Genomic DNA, 17,528 nt, shown 5'->3' on the forward strand with positions numbered 1-17,528 from the left:
GGTTAGCAGCCTCAACCCCGCCATTCCCGGCCGTTTGTGCCCCGCTATCGAACGTCCGGGGGGACGGAACGCCAACAAAAAAGAATTCCTCCATGTCCGACATCAGATCCACTTACTCTTTTCGTCAACCTTCAAGTTGTAGACTTTGTACAAGGGTTGGGAAACACAGACGCTTCGATGATTTGGTTTCTCCTTCAATGGTAGTGATTGTAGCTGCTGACCTCCATCAACCTCCGGGCTTTGGTTCAGAGTCAAGCCAAGGGAGTCGAATCAGTCTCACCGGGCCATTACAGCATCATCGGCAAATCGACGAAAGGCGCAACCGAAAGCGGTCTCCAAGTACTTGTGGCTAAGATGAATCACGGTATCTGCCAAAGAGCCACCAGCGACGCCGTTCGGAAACCATCATGTCTCAGTCCTTGTCACGGACGAGACTCGGGCTGCAGATATTGCTGGGGACGGATATGCAGACGCCTTGTCTTGGTATGTCGGGCGTCCGCAAGCTGATACAAATACATAAAGAAATTAGCACTTTGGTAGGACCACAGAAAATTTCCATGGCCAAAGTCTGGAACTACCTCCGCAAGCCTCGAGACGACCCATGTGCCATGTCTTCCAACGACAGGGTCATGAAGTCGCAGTCGGAGTCGGAGTCGACGGATCCATGCATACAGACCGCGAGGGCATTCCGTATCCCGACAGACGGGACACCCTCCCTTTATAGCACGTGGGCTGTATCGTCAGCTCGCTTATGTAAACGATCCCCCAGAGGACATTCGACGTGCCCCAAGCATGAACTCGATGCAATTCCCGGTGAGCCAAGGGTATCTGATTGGCATGGTTATATGGGGCGCAGCTTGCCATTGACCAATGGTATACCTGGCTTCCACCGAGAATTGATCGAGAGCGTCGTGTAGGTTGTCGAAACTACGCATCTTGAAGAGAGCCTCAACTGGCACTGACTGGTATAACAGGGTGTGGGTACGAGAAGTCTCGAAACCCCTCATCGCTTTCTCCATCTACATATCCAGTCTGTCAAGTTCCCGCAATTTTTGGACATTAGCACTGGATAGCCGCCGTCTGCCCTTGTACATACATACTCCAACCCCTGTCCTCTCACAGCGACTTACATGGTCAACATGGAGCTCGACAAAAATGATATTTACACCTTCCTGGACCAGCATCGCCATGCAAAACACCTAGACCCCAGCCCAACCGCCTACGGGGGGGGCCCTGATAGCGGTCAAGGACAGAAGGTCTTAAGTGAGAACGACCAGCTGCTCGAATTCTTCGACCTTGCTTCCTTCAGGCGGGATTACGAGTACGACCCAGACCCTTCCCCCATCATGGCTGATGGTACTACACTGTCCGTGCCAGACTCTGGAAGCACGGAGACGTCCTCTATCCGCACCCCCATGACCTTGCAGTCCAGCCCGGGATCTCCTTTGACAGACCATGACACCATCATCTCGGAAGAGTATGAGAACGAACCCGCCGGCATCAACGACTTCACTAGCCCTCACGACCCATTCCTCTTCCCCCGCCTCGACCAGAAACCGAATCCGCCCAGAAAGCAGAACCTCTGGGTCCCCAAGAAGAGGTCTCGCTCCAACAGCCCCAACGGGCACAAGCGGGTCGTCAAGGACCCCATAAGGACAAACCAGGTCAGGTCCGTCGGATCTTGCACAAGATGTCGGATCCAGAAGGTCACATGCACACCGGACGGTACATGCGACAAGTGCATCAAGGCTTACCCCAGGGACCACGCCTTGAGTTCCTGCATTCGCAGAGACTTTGCTGGTGTCGCCTTGGACTTGTCCTCTGCCCGTTGTAAGACTTTTTATTTTGTTTTTCCACCCTATGCTCGACTCTGTCCCTTGTGGCCTCATGTACGGAGAGCTAAGACATTTCAGTTGCTGGACTGAACAGAGAGAATGAGCTGAGAGCGAAACACTCACTCACGCTCTTACAGCCACGGTTCATTGGGAACATCCATAGAGGCCATGTGATGTTCAACCGCGGTCAGCACAGTGTCAAGCTTCCCATTGCGCTGCGGAACTACTGCTGCATGGCGGAGAATGCGCATCAGGTCCTCCACCAGGGTTGCGTCTTTGCCAGAGAATGCAGTGGGGTGCCGTCGTATGATGAGCTGATCAGATGGGGCGAGGGCATTACGTTCCCCGAAGACAAAGACACCTTCGAAGGCCTCGTCGAGCAGTTCATCAAGGATTACTCCGCTCCCTGTCGCTCCGGGGGCCTCCCCAAGCGACCCCAGGTATGGGATTCATCCGGCGCTCGCACGATCTCACGCTAACGGTTGGAAGATGGGGCTCCTCGACAACGTCCACAAAATGAAGATCATGTACAAGATATGCTGCGAGGAAGACTTCAGCTTCGTCCGAGAGAACACGCGCACCGTCGAGCCGCTGCCGCTGCCCGCCAAGGCCGAGTTCAGGACCATCGCGCGGAAGGCCCTCGAGTCGTTCGAGAACAACGTGCTCCGCGCTCTCGACAAGTACCTGAGCCCGAAGAAGATCCCGGAACACGAGACGCCCGCGGTCTGGGCCGCGCTGTGGCAGCTGCTGTTCATCTACCGCGACCTGTTGAGAAACCGGGCCCCGTGGAACAACAACGCGGCCCCGCTGCTAAACGCCGTCGCCGTCTTCTACTCGACGCATTTTCGGACCCAGGCCTCTCTCAAACTCTCTCTGGACGGCATCCGGGGCTACTGGGCGTCCGAGGAGACGCAGCAGGCGGCGCTCGCCAACGCGTTCAACCGTGCCCTGGGCCTTCGCGACACCCTTCGTGAGTGCACACGTCGCGAGAAGGTGATGATGGAATGTTGTCTAACGTGCTCGGGTTGTAGATCGCACCATTGCTGCCGGTCTGGATGAGATCGATCATCGCCTTAAGGCGCTCGTCGTCGACCCCGAGATGAAGGTGCTCAACCGGCGACAGACCAGCAAGAAGTCTGCCAGCGCGAAGTGAGCTACTTGGTGGCATTTGATGTATTTTGCGCTCTCATAACTTTTCATTCTTCATTGGTGTGTGGCGGCGAAGCAATAGTAAAGACTCGGTCGATGGATCGATCCATCGGCCGATGTCAACAACACAGCAGACTTAAACGGCGACGAAGTATGAAATCATGGTATACTTCGTATCGATCATATTCCAGGGTTGTTTTTCCACCTCTCTCATCGGTTATCTTGTTTCTACGATACCCTATCTCTTTTTATTCAGTGAGATTGTTCCAGGTCGAATAACTCGCTGTCATCGTCACAGCAGATAGTTTTCTGTAACTAGCATACATCGCTACTCGATCTATATCGTTGGTTTTTATTGATTGTCGGCCATTGTGTGTGCGTGTGTGTGTATGTATGTGTATGCGAGAGAAGTCTCTACCATATGTAGAAGCGCCAGGGCGAGCCGTTGTAGGCCTAACCATCAAGCTTGACTTACACATTAAATGTAACTAGCGATTTTGGCTGGTCATTATCAAATAGTAAAAAAGACGACCGGCCTCTTATCATCATCCGAACTTACAAAAACAAGGGCACCCTGGTTATCCGGCTTTCCATCATGGAGGATTTGAGGAGCATAGCAGCAGCCGAATCGGACCATGAAGCCGTATCTATGGGTCCGTCCCCCCTTTTGCGCGGGAACTCCGCATCCCTTGGCCGAGGGGAACTTGTTCATCGCTGCCAGAGTCACCCCTCTACAACATCGGTGACGATCTAGCCATTGCCGCGGACCATGTACCTGCTGATAAACGACGTCTCAACCTCAAGTTGCAAACCGAGTTTTGTGCCATCTTCGAAGCAGAAGAAAAACCAAAATCACATCAGCTTCTCAAAACCATGGCGCCAGCAGACCACCCTTACCAGAAACTCGACATCGACGAGCGAGTCAAGCGAGTCCTCCGCGAGACGCCCCTCATCGATGGCCACAACGACCTACCTCAACAGCCGCGGGCGTGCTTCCGCGGCAGGATCCACGACAACCCCAAGTTCGACCTCGCGAATGGCTTCGAGAGGGGCATGACGGACATCCCCCGGCTGAGGGAAGGTGAGTTTTTTTTCCCTTGCTTGCATTGCGGATAGACCGCCGTGGAAACCCCACTTACACGGGATGTTCGCAAGGCGCCGTCGGCGGCCAGTTCTGGTCCATCTGCGTCCCCTGCCTCAGGTCCGCCGAGAACTTCTCCACCCCGGAGTACTCGGACATGGCGCGCGACGCCATTGAGCAGATCGACCTGACTCTGCGTCTCGTCGAGTCCTACCCCGAGACGTTCGAGCTGGTGCAGGGGCCGGACGACGTGAAGGGCGTCTATGAGTCGGGCCGGATCGCTTGCTCCATCGGCATCGAGGGGTATGTATTCCGACGGGTAAGAATGCGGGCAGTATTGACTGTGGATGGCTGACTTGCGGTGCAGACTGCACATGGCTGGCAACAGTATTGGGATCATCAGAGCGTTCTACCGCCTGGGGGTCAGATATGTAAGTCGGGCGTACCTGTGCACGAGACTCGTGGGTCAAGATGTTGACTTCTGCGAGTGTACCCTCACCCACGTCTGCAACAACGCCTTCGCCGACAGCTCGACGTCGAAAATCGGACCGGTTCACGGCGGTCTGTCGAAGCTGGGCCGCTCGGCAGTGGTCGAGATGAACAGGCTAGGTAAGTCTTAACACGTCGCCATCTTGCGAAACATGGTTGACCGCTCGCTCGCCAGGGATGATCGTGGACATCTCCCATGTGTCGGAAGACTGCGCCAACCAGGTCCTCGAGCTCTCCCGCGCGCCGGTCATGTTCTCCCACTCCAACGCCAAGGGCGTCTTCGACTGCCCCCGCAACGTGCCGGACCGCATCCTCGACATGGTCCCGGCCAACGGCGGTATCGTGATGGTGACCTTCGTGCCGGAGCACGTCGCCGCCCGGCGGAGGGACGCCCGAATGGACATGGTCCTCGACCACCTGTTCTACGTCGCGGAGCGCGTCGGTTGGGACCACGTCGGCCTCGGCTCCGACTTTGACGGCATCGCGTCCGTCATCCCGGGTCTGGAGGACGTGAAGTGCTACCCTGGGCTGCTGCGGGCCATCCTCGACCGCGGTGCGACAGAGGCTCAGCTGGCCAAGGTCGTCGGCGAGAACATCCTGCGGGTCTGGCGCGGCGTGGAGAGGGTCAGGGACGAGATGAAGGCCGAGGGGGTCTTGCCGGTCGAGGATGTCTGGGAGGACCGGACTTGGTGGAGGTACGATGGATATTACCAGATGCCCGATCCTGACCCCGAAGACAAGCTGGGCCTGGACTGGTATGGCGTTCCACCCCCTGATGAGGGCCTGTATCTTGAAGACAAGTAGAGTGTCACGAATATCACCCAGGAAAATCTGTGCAATCTCAATTTTTTAAATAGAGACAGGTTTCGTTATGCGGCTTGAGAGTTGTCTCAATGACTGAGTATCTGATCTCCCCCCCCTTTTCTCTACGAAATCTTGTCAACTCCAAGTGCACTTTTGCCGAACCTGGAGCTTGTTTTGTCAGTAGTTTCTGTGTTGACAGTACCGGTCCAACGATTGCTCCTCCTCCTGGACCTCTCAACGCTATAATGTCTTCACGAATTGATGGCCCGTGTGATATCAGCAACAAAGGCAATCAGAAATACGGCTACTCGCTCCGGCGTTGTGCGCGGGGTAGTTAAGTTACGGCGGCGGATGACTTCAGGCGGGTGATAAGACTTCCCCGCGGAAAGCAACGCCATTACCACCACCACCACCACCACCAGCTGTACCGATGCCTCTTATCTGTCGCATCTCAGGACAGCCCCCTCAGACAATGAATCCGCACAGCGGGGCCGGCACTTACACGCCGACGCCCATATAGTCACCAGTCTCTCCAACGTCGTCAACGTCTTCAGCCGGCCAGAATTCCAGCTCCCAAGAGCAGCTCCCCTATTCCGACATATCCAAGGACATACCAGCGAGAACCATGAAGCCAGACATGACGAAAAAGGAAGAGCTCATGGCCTCCGGGCCCGCCCAGGCCCTCGACCTCCTAGACACATCCGAAGGCGAGGTCATCGACCCGCAGGAAAGCTCCGCCCTCTTGAGGCGGCTGGACCTGAGACTCATGCCGCTGCTCTGTATCACCTACGCCCTGCAGTCCATCGACCGGACAACGCTCAGCTACGCCGCCGTCTTCGGCATCCGCGAGGATATCGGCCTGTCCGGGCCCGAGTTCTCCTGGGCCGGGGCCCTGCTGTATGTGGGCTACCTCTTCTGGGAGTTCCCGACCAACGTCTTGCTCCAGAAGCTTCCCATCAACCACTTCATGTCGGCCACCGTCGTGCTCTGGGGCGCCGTGCTCATGTGCCACGCCGCGTCGCGCAGCTTCGCCGGCATCGCCGCGACGCGGGCCTTCCTCGGCGCCTTCGAGGCGTCCATTAACCCGGGCACGATGCTGCTGTTCTCCATGTACTACTCGCGCAAGGAGCAGCCCGTGCGGATGGGCGTCTGGATAGGGTCCGCGGGCCTGGGGTACATCGTCGCGGGCATCGTGACCTTCGGCATCGGCCACATCCGCGGGTCCGTCGCGAGCTGGCGCATCCTGTTCCTCTTCTGGGGCGCCGTCACCGTCGCCTGGGGCGTCCTCATGCTCGTCTTCCTGCCCGGGTCACCGCTCACGACCAAGTTCCTGTCCGAGAGGGAGAGGGCGCTGGTCATCGCCCGCGTCAAGGCTAACGGCACGGGCGTCGAGAACAAGAAGTTCAAGTGGCCCCAGTTCAGGGAGGCCATGACGGACCTGAAGACCTGGCTGCTCTTCCTGTTCGCCGTAGCGAGCAACTCTCCCAACGGCGGGTTGACAACGGTGAGTTTTTCCTAGCTGGTCTTTCGTTAGCCGCCGGTCTCTAATCCCCTTATTAGTTCCAGGGCCTCGTGATTAGAGGAATGGGGTTCTCGACCCTCCAAACAACCCTCATTCAGATGCCGTCGGGTGCCGTTCAACTCGTTCTTTGCCCCTTGGCATGGTGGGAGCGCCCCCCCCCCCCCCCCTTTCACCCCTAACCCGTCCCACGCTGACAGAATGCAGCTTCTTCGCCTCGTACTACCCGAACGCCCGCATCGCCATCATGCTCATGTGCCTCGCCCCCTTCCTCGCCGGCATCCTCGGCCTCTGGCTGATCGACCAGTCCAACCCGTACGGCCGCCTCGCGTGCCTCTGGATATCCTTCGCCTACACCGCCACCTGGACGCTATCCATGTCCGTCGCGACGGCCAACACGGCCGGACACACCAAGAAAATCACCACCAACGCCATGCTCCTGATCGGCTACTGCCTCGGCAACTTCGTCGGGCCCTTCTTCTTCAGGGCCGAGCAGGCGCCTAGGTACCCCTTGGGGGTCGCCATGATGCTCTTCTGCGTTGGCGTGCAGATCGCGTGCCTGTGCGGCCTCTGGTCCCTCCTGTGGCTCCGCAACCGTTCCAGGACGGCGGAGCATGCAGGCTCGCGGGAGAACGAGCAGCAGGCGTACGAGCGGGGTCTCCTGGACGAGACCGACCTCCAAAACAAGTACTTCAAGGTAGGTCTCACGGTTCTTTGCATGTTGTGGCCTACGACTAACATTCGCTAGTACGTGTACTAAGTTTCACACGGAGAAGAAACACAGACGAGGGCCATGTTATGCTGCATGGGCTCACGGGCTGTAGATAGGCAGGCGTGTTGGACCAGTACTTAGCAACATCCTTGACACACAATGGTCTTCATTACCACTTAGGAGCATGTGTGGAATTCTAAATTTTTTCAAACGCTGGTAAAGTTCGTTGGTTCATTCTTTTCTTGGCCGGGCCCTTCGCCGAATCGCCGAGTCGCCGTGCCGGAGAGGTGGGGCCGGGTTTCCAGAGTCCGGGCCCCCGCCTGCACATGATCCGGGCTGACTCGCACCGATGCGGTCCATGTAGGAGTGCTGCCGCCTTGCAGTGAAGTAATCACAAATGACTAGAAAAACACAATGAGCGAAATGTGTTAACTGCCAAGAAACTCAGCCCATCCTTATTAGCTTCACAAATGCGTCAGTCACGAACAGCCGATGGGTGGACGTCATGAGAAACTGCAATATATTCACCATCTCTCACGGGAGATTGATTCTGTACTCCAATTCCTCGGGACTGGCACTCGACGGGTCTTCCACCTGCCTGATCCACGCCACCGACTTGTCGTCGTACACAACCTCCACATCGAACAGGTGCTGCGCCTCCTTCTTCTCGCCGCCGGCGCGGCCAGCGATCACGATGTTAGCCGACTCGTAGCTCTGCATCATGCTCATCCAGACCTGTGTGTCCCACAAACCGTCACGCCGCGGGAACCCACGGAGGAGTTGCACGGCGTCGGCCTTGACAGCCCCGTCGACGCAGAGCATGGCGGCCGCGCCGAGGGGCCATGTCGGGCTGTTGCTGTCCACGGTGAATTTCTCGCCCTCCAGTTTCGTGAGCCGTTTCTGGAGGTGTAGGAACTCCTCGCTGAGGGCGACGTATTCGCGGAAGACGGGCGTCATCTGGGTTAGGGCGTCGGCGTCGGTGTAGTTTGCCGTCATGATCGGGACAGACAAGTATGTCGAGTGAATCCGCAAACCGAGGGCCTTGAGACGCTCCTGGTCATCCATTTCCGTCCCCTCCTGCGCCTCCAACAGAGGTTTGAATCTGGCCCGCCATGCCTTGATGAATCGATTGTATCCTTTTACATGCTCTGGAGGTATCGGGAGACTCTGGTTCGCAGGGAAAGAAGGTGCTTTGTTTCCCGTCCCTTCGACACGGAACCCTATCAATATGGGCGCGTGGTGTATGACGTGGTGCTGTGTGATCTCCCACCAGCGATGGGCCTCGTCGAGGGATCCGAACGAGTCCGGCATCTCGTCGACCGCATACCGCCTCGTCTGGCCCCGACAGCACCATGGCGCCTGTGCCTCAGTCTCCTTTGGGTGGTCCCCGTTGTGACTCCATGACTGCAGCGTCAAGCGCTGGAAGTTGGAGGCTATTGCCGCGACCAGAGGATCACGCCTGTTGTGGACTCGCTTTTCGTACTGATTGAGGATGTTGTTGCCGTGGTTGAGATGCGTCAACGCCGCTTTCCTGCCCCCTTGCAGGGCCTCGAACATGAAAAACAAAAGGCATGTCATCAAGACGCCGGGAAAGGTCTCCTCTGTCGGAGGCGACTTCGCGGTCAGCTTCAACGCGCGGTTGTAATACCCGAGAGCATCCGCATAGTAAGGACCTTTGCCCGCGAGGCGCTCCTCGCGAGTGCTGCTGCCCAGCGCCGCCGCGCCGATGGCGAAGGCGGCATTCCGCACCGCCAGGTCCGAGCGGGCGATCTGAGGGATCGTGTCGGTGATGAGCTGCGAGGGGAACACGAGGATGTCGGCGGCGAACGACAGCCACTGATCGAAGTGGTCCTTTTGCAGCTGCGTCGTAAAGACGAGGCCCTGGTAGCTCGGCTCAACCAGTATGGGTGAGTGGCTGGATCGGAAGAACTGCTGTGGTTGCGAGGACGCTCTTGGCGGTTTGAGTTCGTACCCCTCACACGATACCCGGCGCTTGAGACAGTTCTGACAGGACGGCTTGGTCTCGTCGCATTTGATTCTGCGTCGTCTGGAAAAAGCTTTGGTAAGGGGCAGGTTGACTCATGGGCTCAAGACGTGCAGACTTACTTGCAAGTGATGCATCCTGTTCGGACCTTGGGCTTGCTGGCTCTGGTGATGGGCCCCGAGTTGTGCGGCCAGTTCTCGAGGGCAAAGGTGAGGATCTGAGGACCGGGAAGCGGCCTCATAGGTCTTGAAGTGAGCATCGATGAATGAGAATGCGTTGCTGCTGTCCCTCCGCCGCGAATCCCCGGGTCCTGAATGAGACAAACAGGCAATGTATCATCACTCCTTGTTTAATAAGAAGAAGGGGAAATCTCACTCCCCGTCACTGTCACGACTACGCGAGCAGGAAAACAATGAAGCTGGGCCAGCGGCGACTAACAAGGTCGAGCTGTCAGTGGTGTTGAGGGGAAACGGTATGGGGGTTTATCCCCGCGCACGCTACGCACTGGGAGGTATAATAATTGGGGGATGGGGGACTCGGGGAGAGATGAACCCGTGGCTTTGAAAACCAGCACCGCCTCCCCCGCTAGGCTCTAGCACACTAGCACATATGGGAGCCCTGGCAGCAGCTCGCATGGGTGGTGAGTGCCGCATTTGGGGTAACATGAGTCGTAGGCTGGAGCTTCTCACCCTTTAAGCCGAAAGGAACTATACTGTCTGGAAGCCCCCTTATGTCTACGATCTATTCGCTTCTGAGCTCCGCGCTCCTGTTCTGGATATCTGCTACGGTTGCCAGGAACTTGCCTAAAGATTCTACTCTGACAATGTCGCCTGTAGAGCGGCCTGAGAGTACGGTCGTGCTAACATTACCACCTACAGCTTAGGTGACTCCTACACAGATTGCCTCTTTGCCAGCCTTGGAGAGACAATCCATGCCCATATATCTTACTTTAATAAGCTCTTCAAGTCACATAAAAAAGGCTTAATAGTTCTTACAAGTAAGTATACAAAGCATCAAATGCGCTTGCGCTGGAATTGTTTACCAGACGAAGATGATATACGGCGTGCAATTCTACCCTGAGCTTGAGTATACGCTGAATGGCACTAAGAAAGATACTTTACGACTATAGTGTTGACATCTGCGGGACGTTAACTTGACTGGCTGACGAGTGACTCTAATAAGGAGGAAACCGTCTGCATTAGACTCTTCGTCAGTGATTGCGTTTGCATTGTTAGCGCTGTCGGCGGAGGATTTGATTCTACTGTCGCTGCTAGGCCCATGAAGGAAACAATTGGCAACCGCTTCCACGCTATCCTAGTTGACAACGGAGTCACACGTCTCAATGAGTCGAACAAGTAGATAGGTATAAGAGACGTTCCAGCAGAACCTTCATTGACCTTTTCGAGAAGCTGGCAGAGAACATGCCCAGTGCCGGCAAAGTTGGGTGGTTCTCTCGGGGCACACTTTACCCCAATGTTATCATCGAGTCACTCTTCTTCAAGGGTCCCAGCGCGACCATCAGGAACTGCCCCAGGCGTCGGAGGCCTGCCCGAGACCCTTCACCCGCAACTCATCAAGCTTTTGAGAGAACTATTCAGGAACGACATCCGAATCTCTTGGATAAGCTGTTGCCACGGCTTACAACGTGGCCTCTAAACGGAGCCCCCCAGATGTCGTCGCGCTTTAACTCGGGCCAAGCCAGGCAGCCGTTGATCTATGACGAGTAGATCGTGGATCGAGAAGAGAATCCTTGCACGGGGCAGAAACAAGAGCCAGGCCTGTGTCGACTTTGCCCCTGTCGCAGGATTCGCATTAGTGCTGATTCCCGAAGTGACTGCGCCATAGGGAATACACAGTATGCCCTCCAACAACCAGGGCCGTCTTTCTTTGAAAGGTTGCTCATGTCTGCAGCCTGACTTGCAGGGAGCGGCAACCAGGCCCGCTCTCTCTGGTACCAAACTCGAGTTGGTAAGTGTATATCAACCAGCTCCATCGAAGACGCGGCAGCCAGCAGCCCTATAGATTTCACTAGTTGGAGGGTCTTTGTTAGCTCGACAAGCGCGTGACATGGCGACTAGGCGGGCGAGCCTTTTGTAGTCATTCGAATGGACGCCGGGAAGGTCTAGAGTCTTTGAACCCCATCCCACAACGGCTCACAACTGCCAGGTTCAGGACTCAGTGCAGTGACTGACCTCAAAGCTATCCGCCTTCTCCAAGAGTCGCGTCATTCGAGAATTATAGGGCTGTACGAGCGAAATAGAGCTGCAGCCACCCGAATTACAGGCCTATGAGGTGGTGAAACCAGTCTGGATTGGGGAGGTAGCCAGCTCCAAAGTGTCATGGTGACAAGGATGCATTTGAGGTGAGCGTGGCTGGAGTTGGATGCTGTGGCTGATGCAAACAGGACGTGGCTTTTGGCGAATGTTTATTTCATCCCTCAACCGCCTCTCTTCACTTCACTATCTTAACCAATCGTGTGCTGCGCAGGGGCAAGATTCTCTTTCTCAAAAGTAACTCATCTTGCTTGTAGACACCTACACAAGATTCACTCCTACAACGTCAAAAATGCAGGAGCCATCGAGAAGCGAAGTTGTGAGGGATCTCCATGGCGACCTCGTTCGCAAGCACAAGAGACACGGCGCCGTTGTCGAGGACATCTGGAGGGGTTTCAACCAGAAACAGCGGGCGAGCTGCGTCAAAGCCGGCATGATGGACGGCGTTCTGCTAAAGCATTCCCGGGATGTTTCCTTGGGCAACATGTACAAGATCGTCTCCGAGTGGAACTTGCGCGACCTCACCGAGCGACCCGAGCATCTCTTGAGCATGCTGGAGCACCGGGCCAAAAGATCGCTCGCGCAACAGTATTTCGCTGGCCCCAACAATGGCGAAGGTGACTACGGCATCATTGACGAAAGCATGCACACCAGAGGCCTCCGTCACGTCAACCCCTTCAAGGATTGTTGGACGTTTTTCATAGACGGAGAGCAATACGGACTGTCGACGAGGATCGTATCGGACCACGAACAAGTGTACCGCGACTTTGGCGCAGCTATGGCGGCCAAGGTCTGCATTCCACAGGCCACGGGCGAACTCGTCCTACAGCGGCAAACCACTCTGTTGCAGTTGTTGAACATTCTCATCGAGGACATCCTCGAGCAGGGCTCCAAGGAGCGAAGCCAGAAACAGCGTCCTACGATGTCGGATGTGACGGCGTCGACCGCATTCTCCAAGCTCAGCATCGAGGACCCTCCCGCCAATCTGTCCCTGCCCGATCTCGTCGTAAGCGCCCGTGACCAGGCAGCTTCGATCACGGAACGCCTCAGCTTGTACTCGGAACCGGTCGTCTTGGCCCACAACGTCAACTTCTGGTTCTTTAGCTGACCGGAGCTTCTCCCCGACGAAAAGGGACGCCGGATGGGCGTCCACACCGACAAGTACATCAGCGCCGCCGTGTTCGACACAGTCCACAGCACCGTCAAGGGAGCCGCCATCTGAAACTACCTCTGCCAGCTCTTGGACCGCCTCGACGGCCTGGGTAATGACAAGGCGCACCGGGTCATTCTCGTACAAGCGAACCTCAAACGCCTACGACAGCGTCGGCAACCCGCGTGTGACGCTCAAGGGCAATCCCGGCGACTTGACAAGGAGCAACCCTCAGCTTCATTATGTACTCCGTCTCTGTCAACCAGACACTACCGCTTCCAAGGCCGTCGAATGGTTGAAGAAGCTGGCCGACCTCCATCAGGCTCACCCGTCAGAGCGGGAGAACCTGGACGAGAGCGAGTTCGAGTCTCTCTGTGACCTAGCCATCGCGATCGTTTTCGTCCAGGATCTATCCAGGACCGTCACGATGCCAGCGCCATCACGCAAAAAGGGCCAACTGTTTGTTTCGAGATCTCAAGAGCTGGAGGCGGAACTCAATAACCTCAAGACGGACCTCGACCTCCGCGACTTTGCAGCCCCAATCGACACACTTCTGGAGCCGGGAATGACTGAGGGCGCCCTCCGAACTCTCGACCAGTTCATCGTCGACAAAGCCGGCGCAAGGCTCGGCTTCCTGTACTAGGATCTCGTCGACGAGTGCTTCTCCGATATCCAGGACCAGTACAGCCAGTACAAGGCCAAGATCGAGCAGGGCGAGAAGGATTGGACGCCGCTCCCGATCCCGGCCCCCGAGCCGCTCGAGACCCTGGTCGAACAGCGCAAGCAGAAGGAAAAGACGCGACCGTCTCACTCGTCCGCCTTCGAGATCGGCCCCCAAACCGAGCCCGCGTCAGAGGACACCACCGTCGAGCCCCAGACATTCAAGGTCAGCGCCGGGACCGCCGAGGTCTTCGGGACCCTGTTCGACAAGTCGAAGTCACGAGGCGCGGTCAGCTGGGCGGCTTTCAAGGGCGCCATGGCGGAGCTCGGGTTTTCCGTCCTGCCCAAGTACGGCTCCGTCTTCACCTTCGTGCCGCCCGAGACGATGGCGGCGAAGAGGCCATTCACCACCCACCGGCCCCACAAGTCGCAGATCGAGGGGTACAGGACGCTCATCTACGCGCGACGGCTCAAGCGGGCGTATGGATGGAATGAGAAGACGTTCAAGGTCGTGTGATTCCGGGCTTGTGGCGGGCGATGTGTAGTTCATGTTGGGCGGTGGTTTAATCGGCTTCAAACTTTTCCAAAAGTTGCTCGTTGGCGTGGGCTCTGGGAGCTTGGCCTATCATGGTTGATAGTGTTGTGCCTGTACCGAGTCGGATATGATGCGGTGTCGAGATGGAATTTGCGAAGTCGGATAATGTTGGTGTAAAAAAAGCAGAGCACAAACAGACTCTCATCCCGTGTGTCGTCCTGTGTCATCTGTGCCATCATTCTTGCCATCTCATCCGTGAGTTGTGGTGGCATTGGGATTAATTCGGTGTGTCCCCCACTTGACACTCGACCAAATAATAGACGTCGGCAGTCCCATCTCTTATCATGTAGAGAGCAGTGCAGCGACGGGTCGGACGGAACGCTCTCGCTTTCGAAATTCATGGCCCGACACAGCTGGGCATCAGTCAAGTAGGTGGCGTTCCGACAGACGATTATCAGAGTCAGGCAAACTTCATCCTTGGAGGGCTTTTTTTGCAGATGCCGGTTTCTCAAGTCCAGAGTTGGAAGAATCTCGTCGAGATGACGCTAGGGTAAAATATCTGACTTTGAAAACGGCTTCCTGTGATTTGACAAACTCGGCCAGACCGTAAGAGTAATCCCATCTGCACTTCAGCATCTGTTCTTGCATCCAGGTGATTGCTACCATCATTCGATAATTGGGCTGGATGGTGTCAAACACCTGGTCAGCCGTCCGAAGTTAATGGCATCGGGCCGGTTTGAACCTTGTTGTCGACAGAGACTGGTGCCATTTTATTGAAGCAGGATGTAAAGCTTGTCAAGAGCATCGCGTCTACTCCAAGTGGGTAGGAACCACATTGAAGCGCGACTACCTTGACAGTGTTGGTGTGGGGTCACGTGGTGGTTTGTACTGCCCAAGCCCAAAACGGCCTAGTGGCTGCGGCCCGGAACCGAGGGTGGGGAAGTGGCTGGTGCGCTGGCTACGGCCCGCTTGTTGGGAAATTTCTTCTCCATACCCCTGGATGAACCAGAGCATACAATGAAAAAATGTTCGCGTCGCCTGGAGGCAGTGTAATACCAGGGACACTGTGGGAGGAGCCATGTGCAAGCACAGAGGGCTCTTCCCTGAAGCCAAAAATAGGAATAATCACGATTGGTCTCCTTAGAGACCTTTCAGAGATTAAACTGAAAAGAACAGATACTACACTTGATCTAAGCCAAAAGGCCTGATTTGTATCCGTTAGCAGGAATCGTCAGAAGGTAGGTATAGGGGTTTACGCACAAAGAGAGCTAAAGAAGAAAGGAAAAAGAGTTAGAAACCTGGGAGAGAATCGATGATTATATAGATTTCTGGTGGGCGGTGTCCGATGGCGCGGATCAGCCAAAGTGGCAGAATTGGGGTGGACACGAGTCATTTCCGGCAAGGGGAAACCTTAGATCGTGTGGATACTACCGGAAATTGGCCGCCGACATGTCCAATAGGGGCGCTGGACCACAGAAAGCCACCTGTTTGTCTGGGGCTGTTCCGGTGGTCTTACCTCATGTTTCCACCAGGGACTGACAGATGCGCTGGATCCTAGCATTCATTGGTCGGTAGATAGTTAAGGCTCCACTAACCTGCAGTTTGCTGTGTTAAACAGCCGATTCTTTTGCGTTCCATGAATCCAGCCAACATCTCCACATGTTTTGCTCCATCATGCAGCTATGCAAAGCACCGCAACTATGCAGAACAGATGCAAAAAGCAGATACCATTCAGTCACCGAGCTCACCGACACGGGATAAGCTAGACGTAGACGCAGGATCCTATCTGCTGTGTCATATCATCTGATGAAACCATCCACACTGTGGTTATAGGACTTTAGTTTGTCGCCAACACGCGCTCCTCGAGGGTTGGCTGAAGTTTCATCTTGTCCACTCTCATCTAGATTATCTAGATTGTCTAGGTCGTCCGAACGATCCTAAAGAGCACCCAGGTAGTGCGATCTCTTACTCGCGATCAGTGCAAGGCAGTTTCAGTCGGTACTTCTAATGCTAGGACTGATCGACTCGTGCTCAGACGCCTACTGAGATGAGTTTTCGTTACAAAACACAATCTCACTCGATTTCGTGTTGTTTTTCGTCGTGTTGTTGTTTTGGACAGGCATTGGCCGACAATTAACGGGATGATGCATTAGCCCCACCTGGGGCCGGGCCGCCCGGCGTCCGCCCGGTCGCAACCGCACAGTTGAGCTCCACTCCCGACGGACAACGCGGGCTTCAGGAAACCCAGAACGGAAGCTAGCAGGACGACGCCCAGCGACAGCGCTGGCTGGCAGCAGTGAGGGCAACCCAACCCGAGCCTGCAGTCGCAAGACCCTCCAGACCCACACAACCATCCGCAAACAAGCAGACAAGCACAAGTACTTGGCGCACAACGGTTTTGAGACATAAGTGGACAAATGGAAATGAGGATATCGGAGCGACTGAGAATGGCCGTGCAGTTTTCCTGAGCCACGGTTTCCGTGGCTGAGGCCTGCCTGTAAAGGGCTGCCTGACAGAGACCTACAAGTAGGTATCCCAAGCAGCCCTTTGGGCTAACAAATGATTGCACAAATTGTATAGTTTGCTCCTGCTGTCCTACCTATTACATGAGGACTTCTTTAATTAAGTTTTGCAGCGATTTCTAAAGTTATTGCAAAGGGTTTCAGTGTTATTTGGTGGTTAGGATGCCTTGCGTTGTTTGGCAGACCTCGAAGGAAACAGCGGACCAGTCATCTTTACATTCCGCCCAACACTTCCGACCCTAAGCTGGTGCCTACTGGCTTTGTTGTTGGAGCTAACATTTAACTTATCTAAGGAACCTTACAATCAGCCCCGAGCTGTCATTATCATGGCTAGCTCTAGTAGAATGCAGGGCAATGATTCCGAAACGCCTAGTGGTGGTCCCGCAAAGAAACGAAGGACTAGGTCAACCCACCCTCTAATAGAAGACGAATGCAACATCGTTGACGAACCAGAATTTCTCCTAAAGAAGGTCGCTGACACAAGGGTCCCAATCAGACCTCCACCAAAACCCCCAGCAAGGGTCGTTTCAGATGGCAGCAGCAGCGAGGCTGACCCAGATTCTGATGTCGACGAGAGCGTCGCCAGTGATGGCCTAGAACTTACTACAAACAACACCGACACAGTTATTAACGATAACAACAACTGTGGAGATGTCAGCTGAACTCCTCCGTCGCCAAGGCCCGATACACCTCCTCCTCCGTCGCCGAAGCACAATACACCCCGTCCTCCGCCAAACTACATGCCCGCCGATCGGGCCGATGTGATCGATGGCAGGGACGATCGTGTCATTAGCGGAGACCTGTTTACATAGGGG

At 55.6% G+C, this 17,528-nt stretch overlaps 6 protein-coding genes across 6 annotated transcripts; 5 read left to right on the top strand and 1 right to left on the bottom strand.

Moving 5' to 3' along the window:
* Positions 1 to 1,025: 1,025 nt before the first annotated feature.
* On the top strand, positions 1,026 to 3,331 carry CDEST_03153 (uncharacterized protein). Its single transcript, XM_062919312.1, has 4 exons — positions 1,026 to 1,830; positions 1,914 to 2,275; positions 2,325 to 2,805; positions 2,867 to 3,331. The coding sequence occupies exons 1-4, from the start codon at positions 1,131 to 1,133 to the stop codon at positions 2,986 to 2,988; spliced, it is 1,665 nt and encodes a 554-aa protein (XP_062775363.1). The 5' UTR covers positions 1,026 to 1,130; the 3' UTR covers positions 2,989 to 3,331.
* A 407-nt stretch (positions 3,332 to 3,738) lies between these two features.
* CDEST_03154 (Putative peptidase M19, metal-dependent hydrolase) lies at positions 3,739 to 5,358 on the top strand (the record flags this gene model as incomplete). Its single annotated transcript, XM_062919313.1, has 4 exons — positions 3,739 to 4,065; positions 4,140 to 4,368; positions 4,433 to 4,674; positions 4,730 to 5,358. The coding sequence occupies exons 1-4, from the start codon at positions 3,858 to 3,860 to the stop codon at positions 5,356 to 5,358; spliced, it is 1,308 nt and encodes a 435-aa protein (XP_062775364.1). The 5' UTR covers positions 3,739 to 3,857.
* Positions 5,359 to 5,983: 625 nt separating this feature from the next.
* On the top strand, positions 5,984 to 7,637 carry CDEST_03155 (Putative major facilitator superfamily, MFS transporter superfamily; the record flags this gene model as incomplete). The annotated part of the gene is made up of 4 exons (XM_062919314.1): positions 5,984 to 6,862; positions 6,919 to 7,022; positions 7,085 to 7,574; positions 7,626 to 7,637. The coding sequence occupies 4 exons, from the start codon at positions 5,984 to 5,986 to the stop codon at positions 7,635 to 7,637; spliced, it is 1,485 nt and encodes a 494-aa protein (XP_062775365.1).
* A 296-nt stretch (positions 7,638 to 7,933) lies between these two features.
* On the bottom strand, positions 7,934 to 10,066 carry CDEST_03156 (Putative zn(2)Cys(6) fungal-type DNA-binding domain, fungal transcription factor). The gene is made up of 2 exons (XM_062919315.1): positions 9,696 to 10,066; positions 7,934 to 9,636 (listed from the first exon to the last, which is right to left on the bottom strand). The coding sequence occupies exons 1-2, from the start codon at positions 9,830 to 9,832 to the stop codon at positions 8,124 to 8,126; spliced, it is 1,650 nt and encodes a 549-aa protein (XP_062775366.1). The 5' UTR covers positions 9,833 to 10,066; the 3' UTR covers positions 7,934 to 8,123.
* Positions 10,067 to 11,613: 1,547 nt separating this feature from the next.
* Positions 11,614 to 12,977, top strand: CDEST_03157 (uncharacterized protein). Its single transcript, XM_062919316.1, has one exon. It carries the CDS (start codon positions 12,139 to 12,141, stop codon positions 12,952 to 12,954), a length of 816 nt encoding a protein of 271 aa, XP_062775367.1. The 5' UTR covers positions 11,614 to 12,138; the 3' UTR covers positions 12,955 to 12,977.
* Positions 12,978 to 12,979: 2 nt separating this feature from the next.
* On the top strand, positions 12,980 to 14,177 carry CDEST_03158 (uncharacterized protein). The gene is made up of 2 exons (XM_062919317.1): positions 12,980 to 13,632; positions 13,684 to 14,177. Exons 1-2 carry the CDS (start codon positions 13,112 to 13,114, stop codon positions 14,171 to 14,173), a joined length of 1,011 nt encoding a protein of 336 aa, XP_062775368.1. The 5' UTR covers positions 12,980 to 13,111; the 3' UTR covers positions 14,174 to 14,177.
* Positions 14,178 to 17,528: the final 3,351 nt, after the last annotated feature.

This window comes from Colletotrichum destructivum, chromosome 2 (assembly GCF_034447905.1).
Source record: "Colletotrichum destructivum chromosome 2, complete sequence".
NCBI lineage: Eukaryota > Fungi > Ascomycota > Sordariomycetes > Glomerellales > Glomerellaceae > Colletotrichum > Colletotrichum destructivum.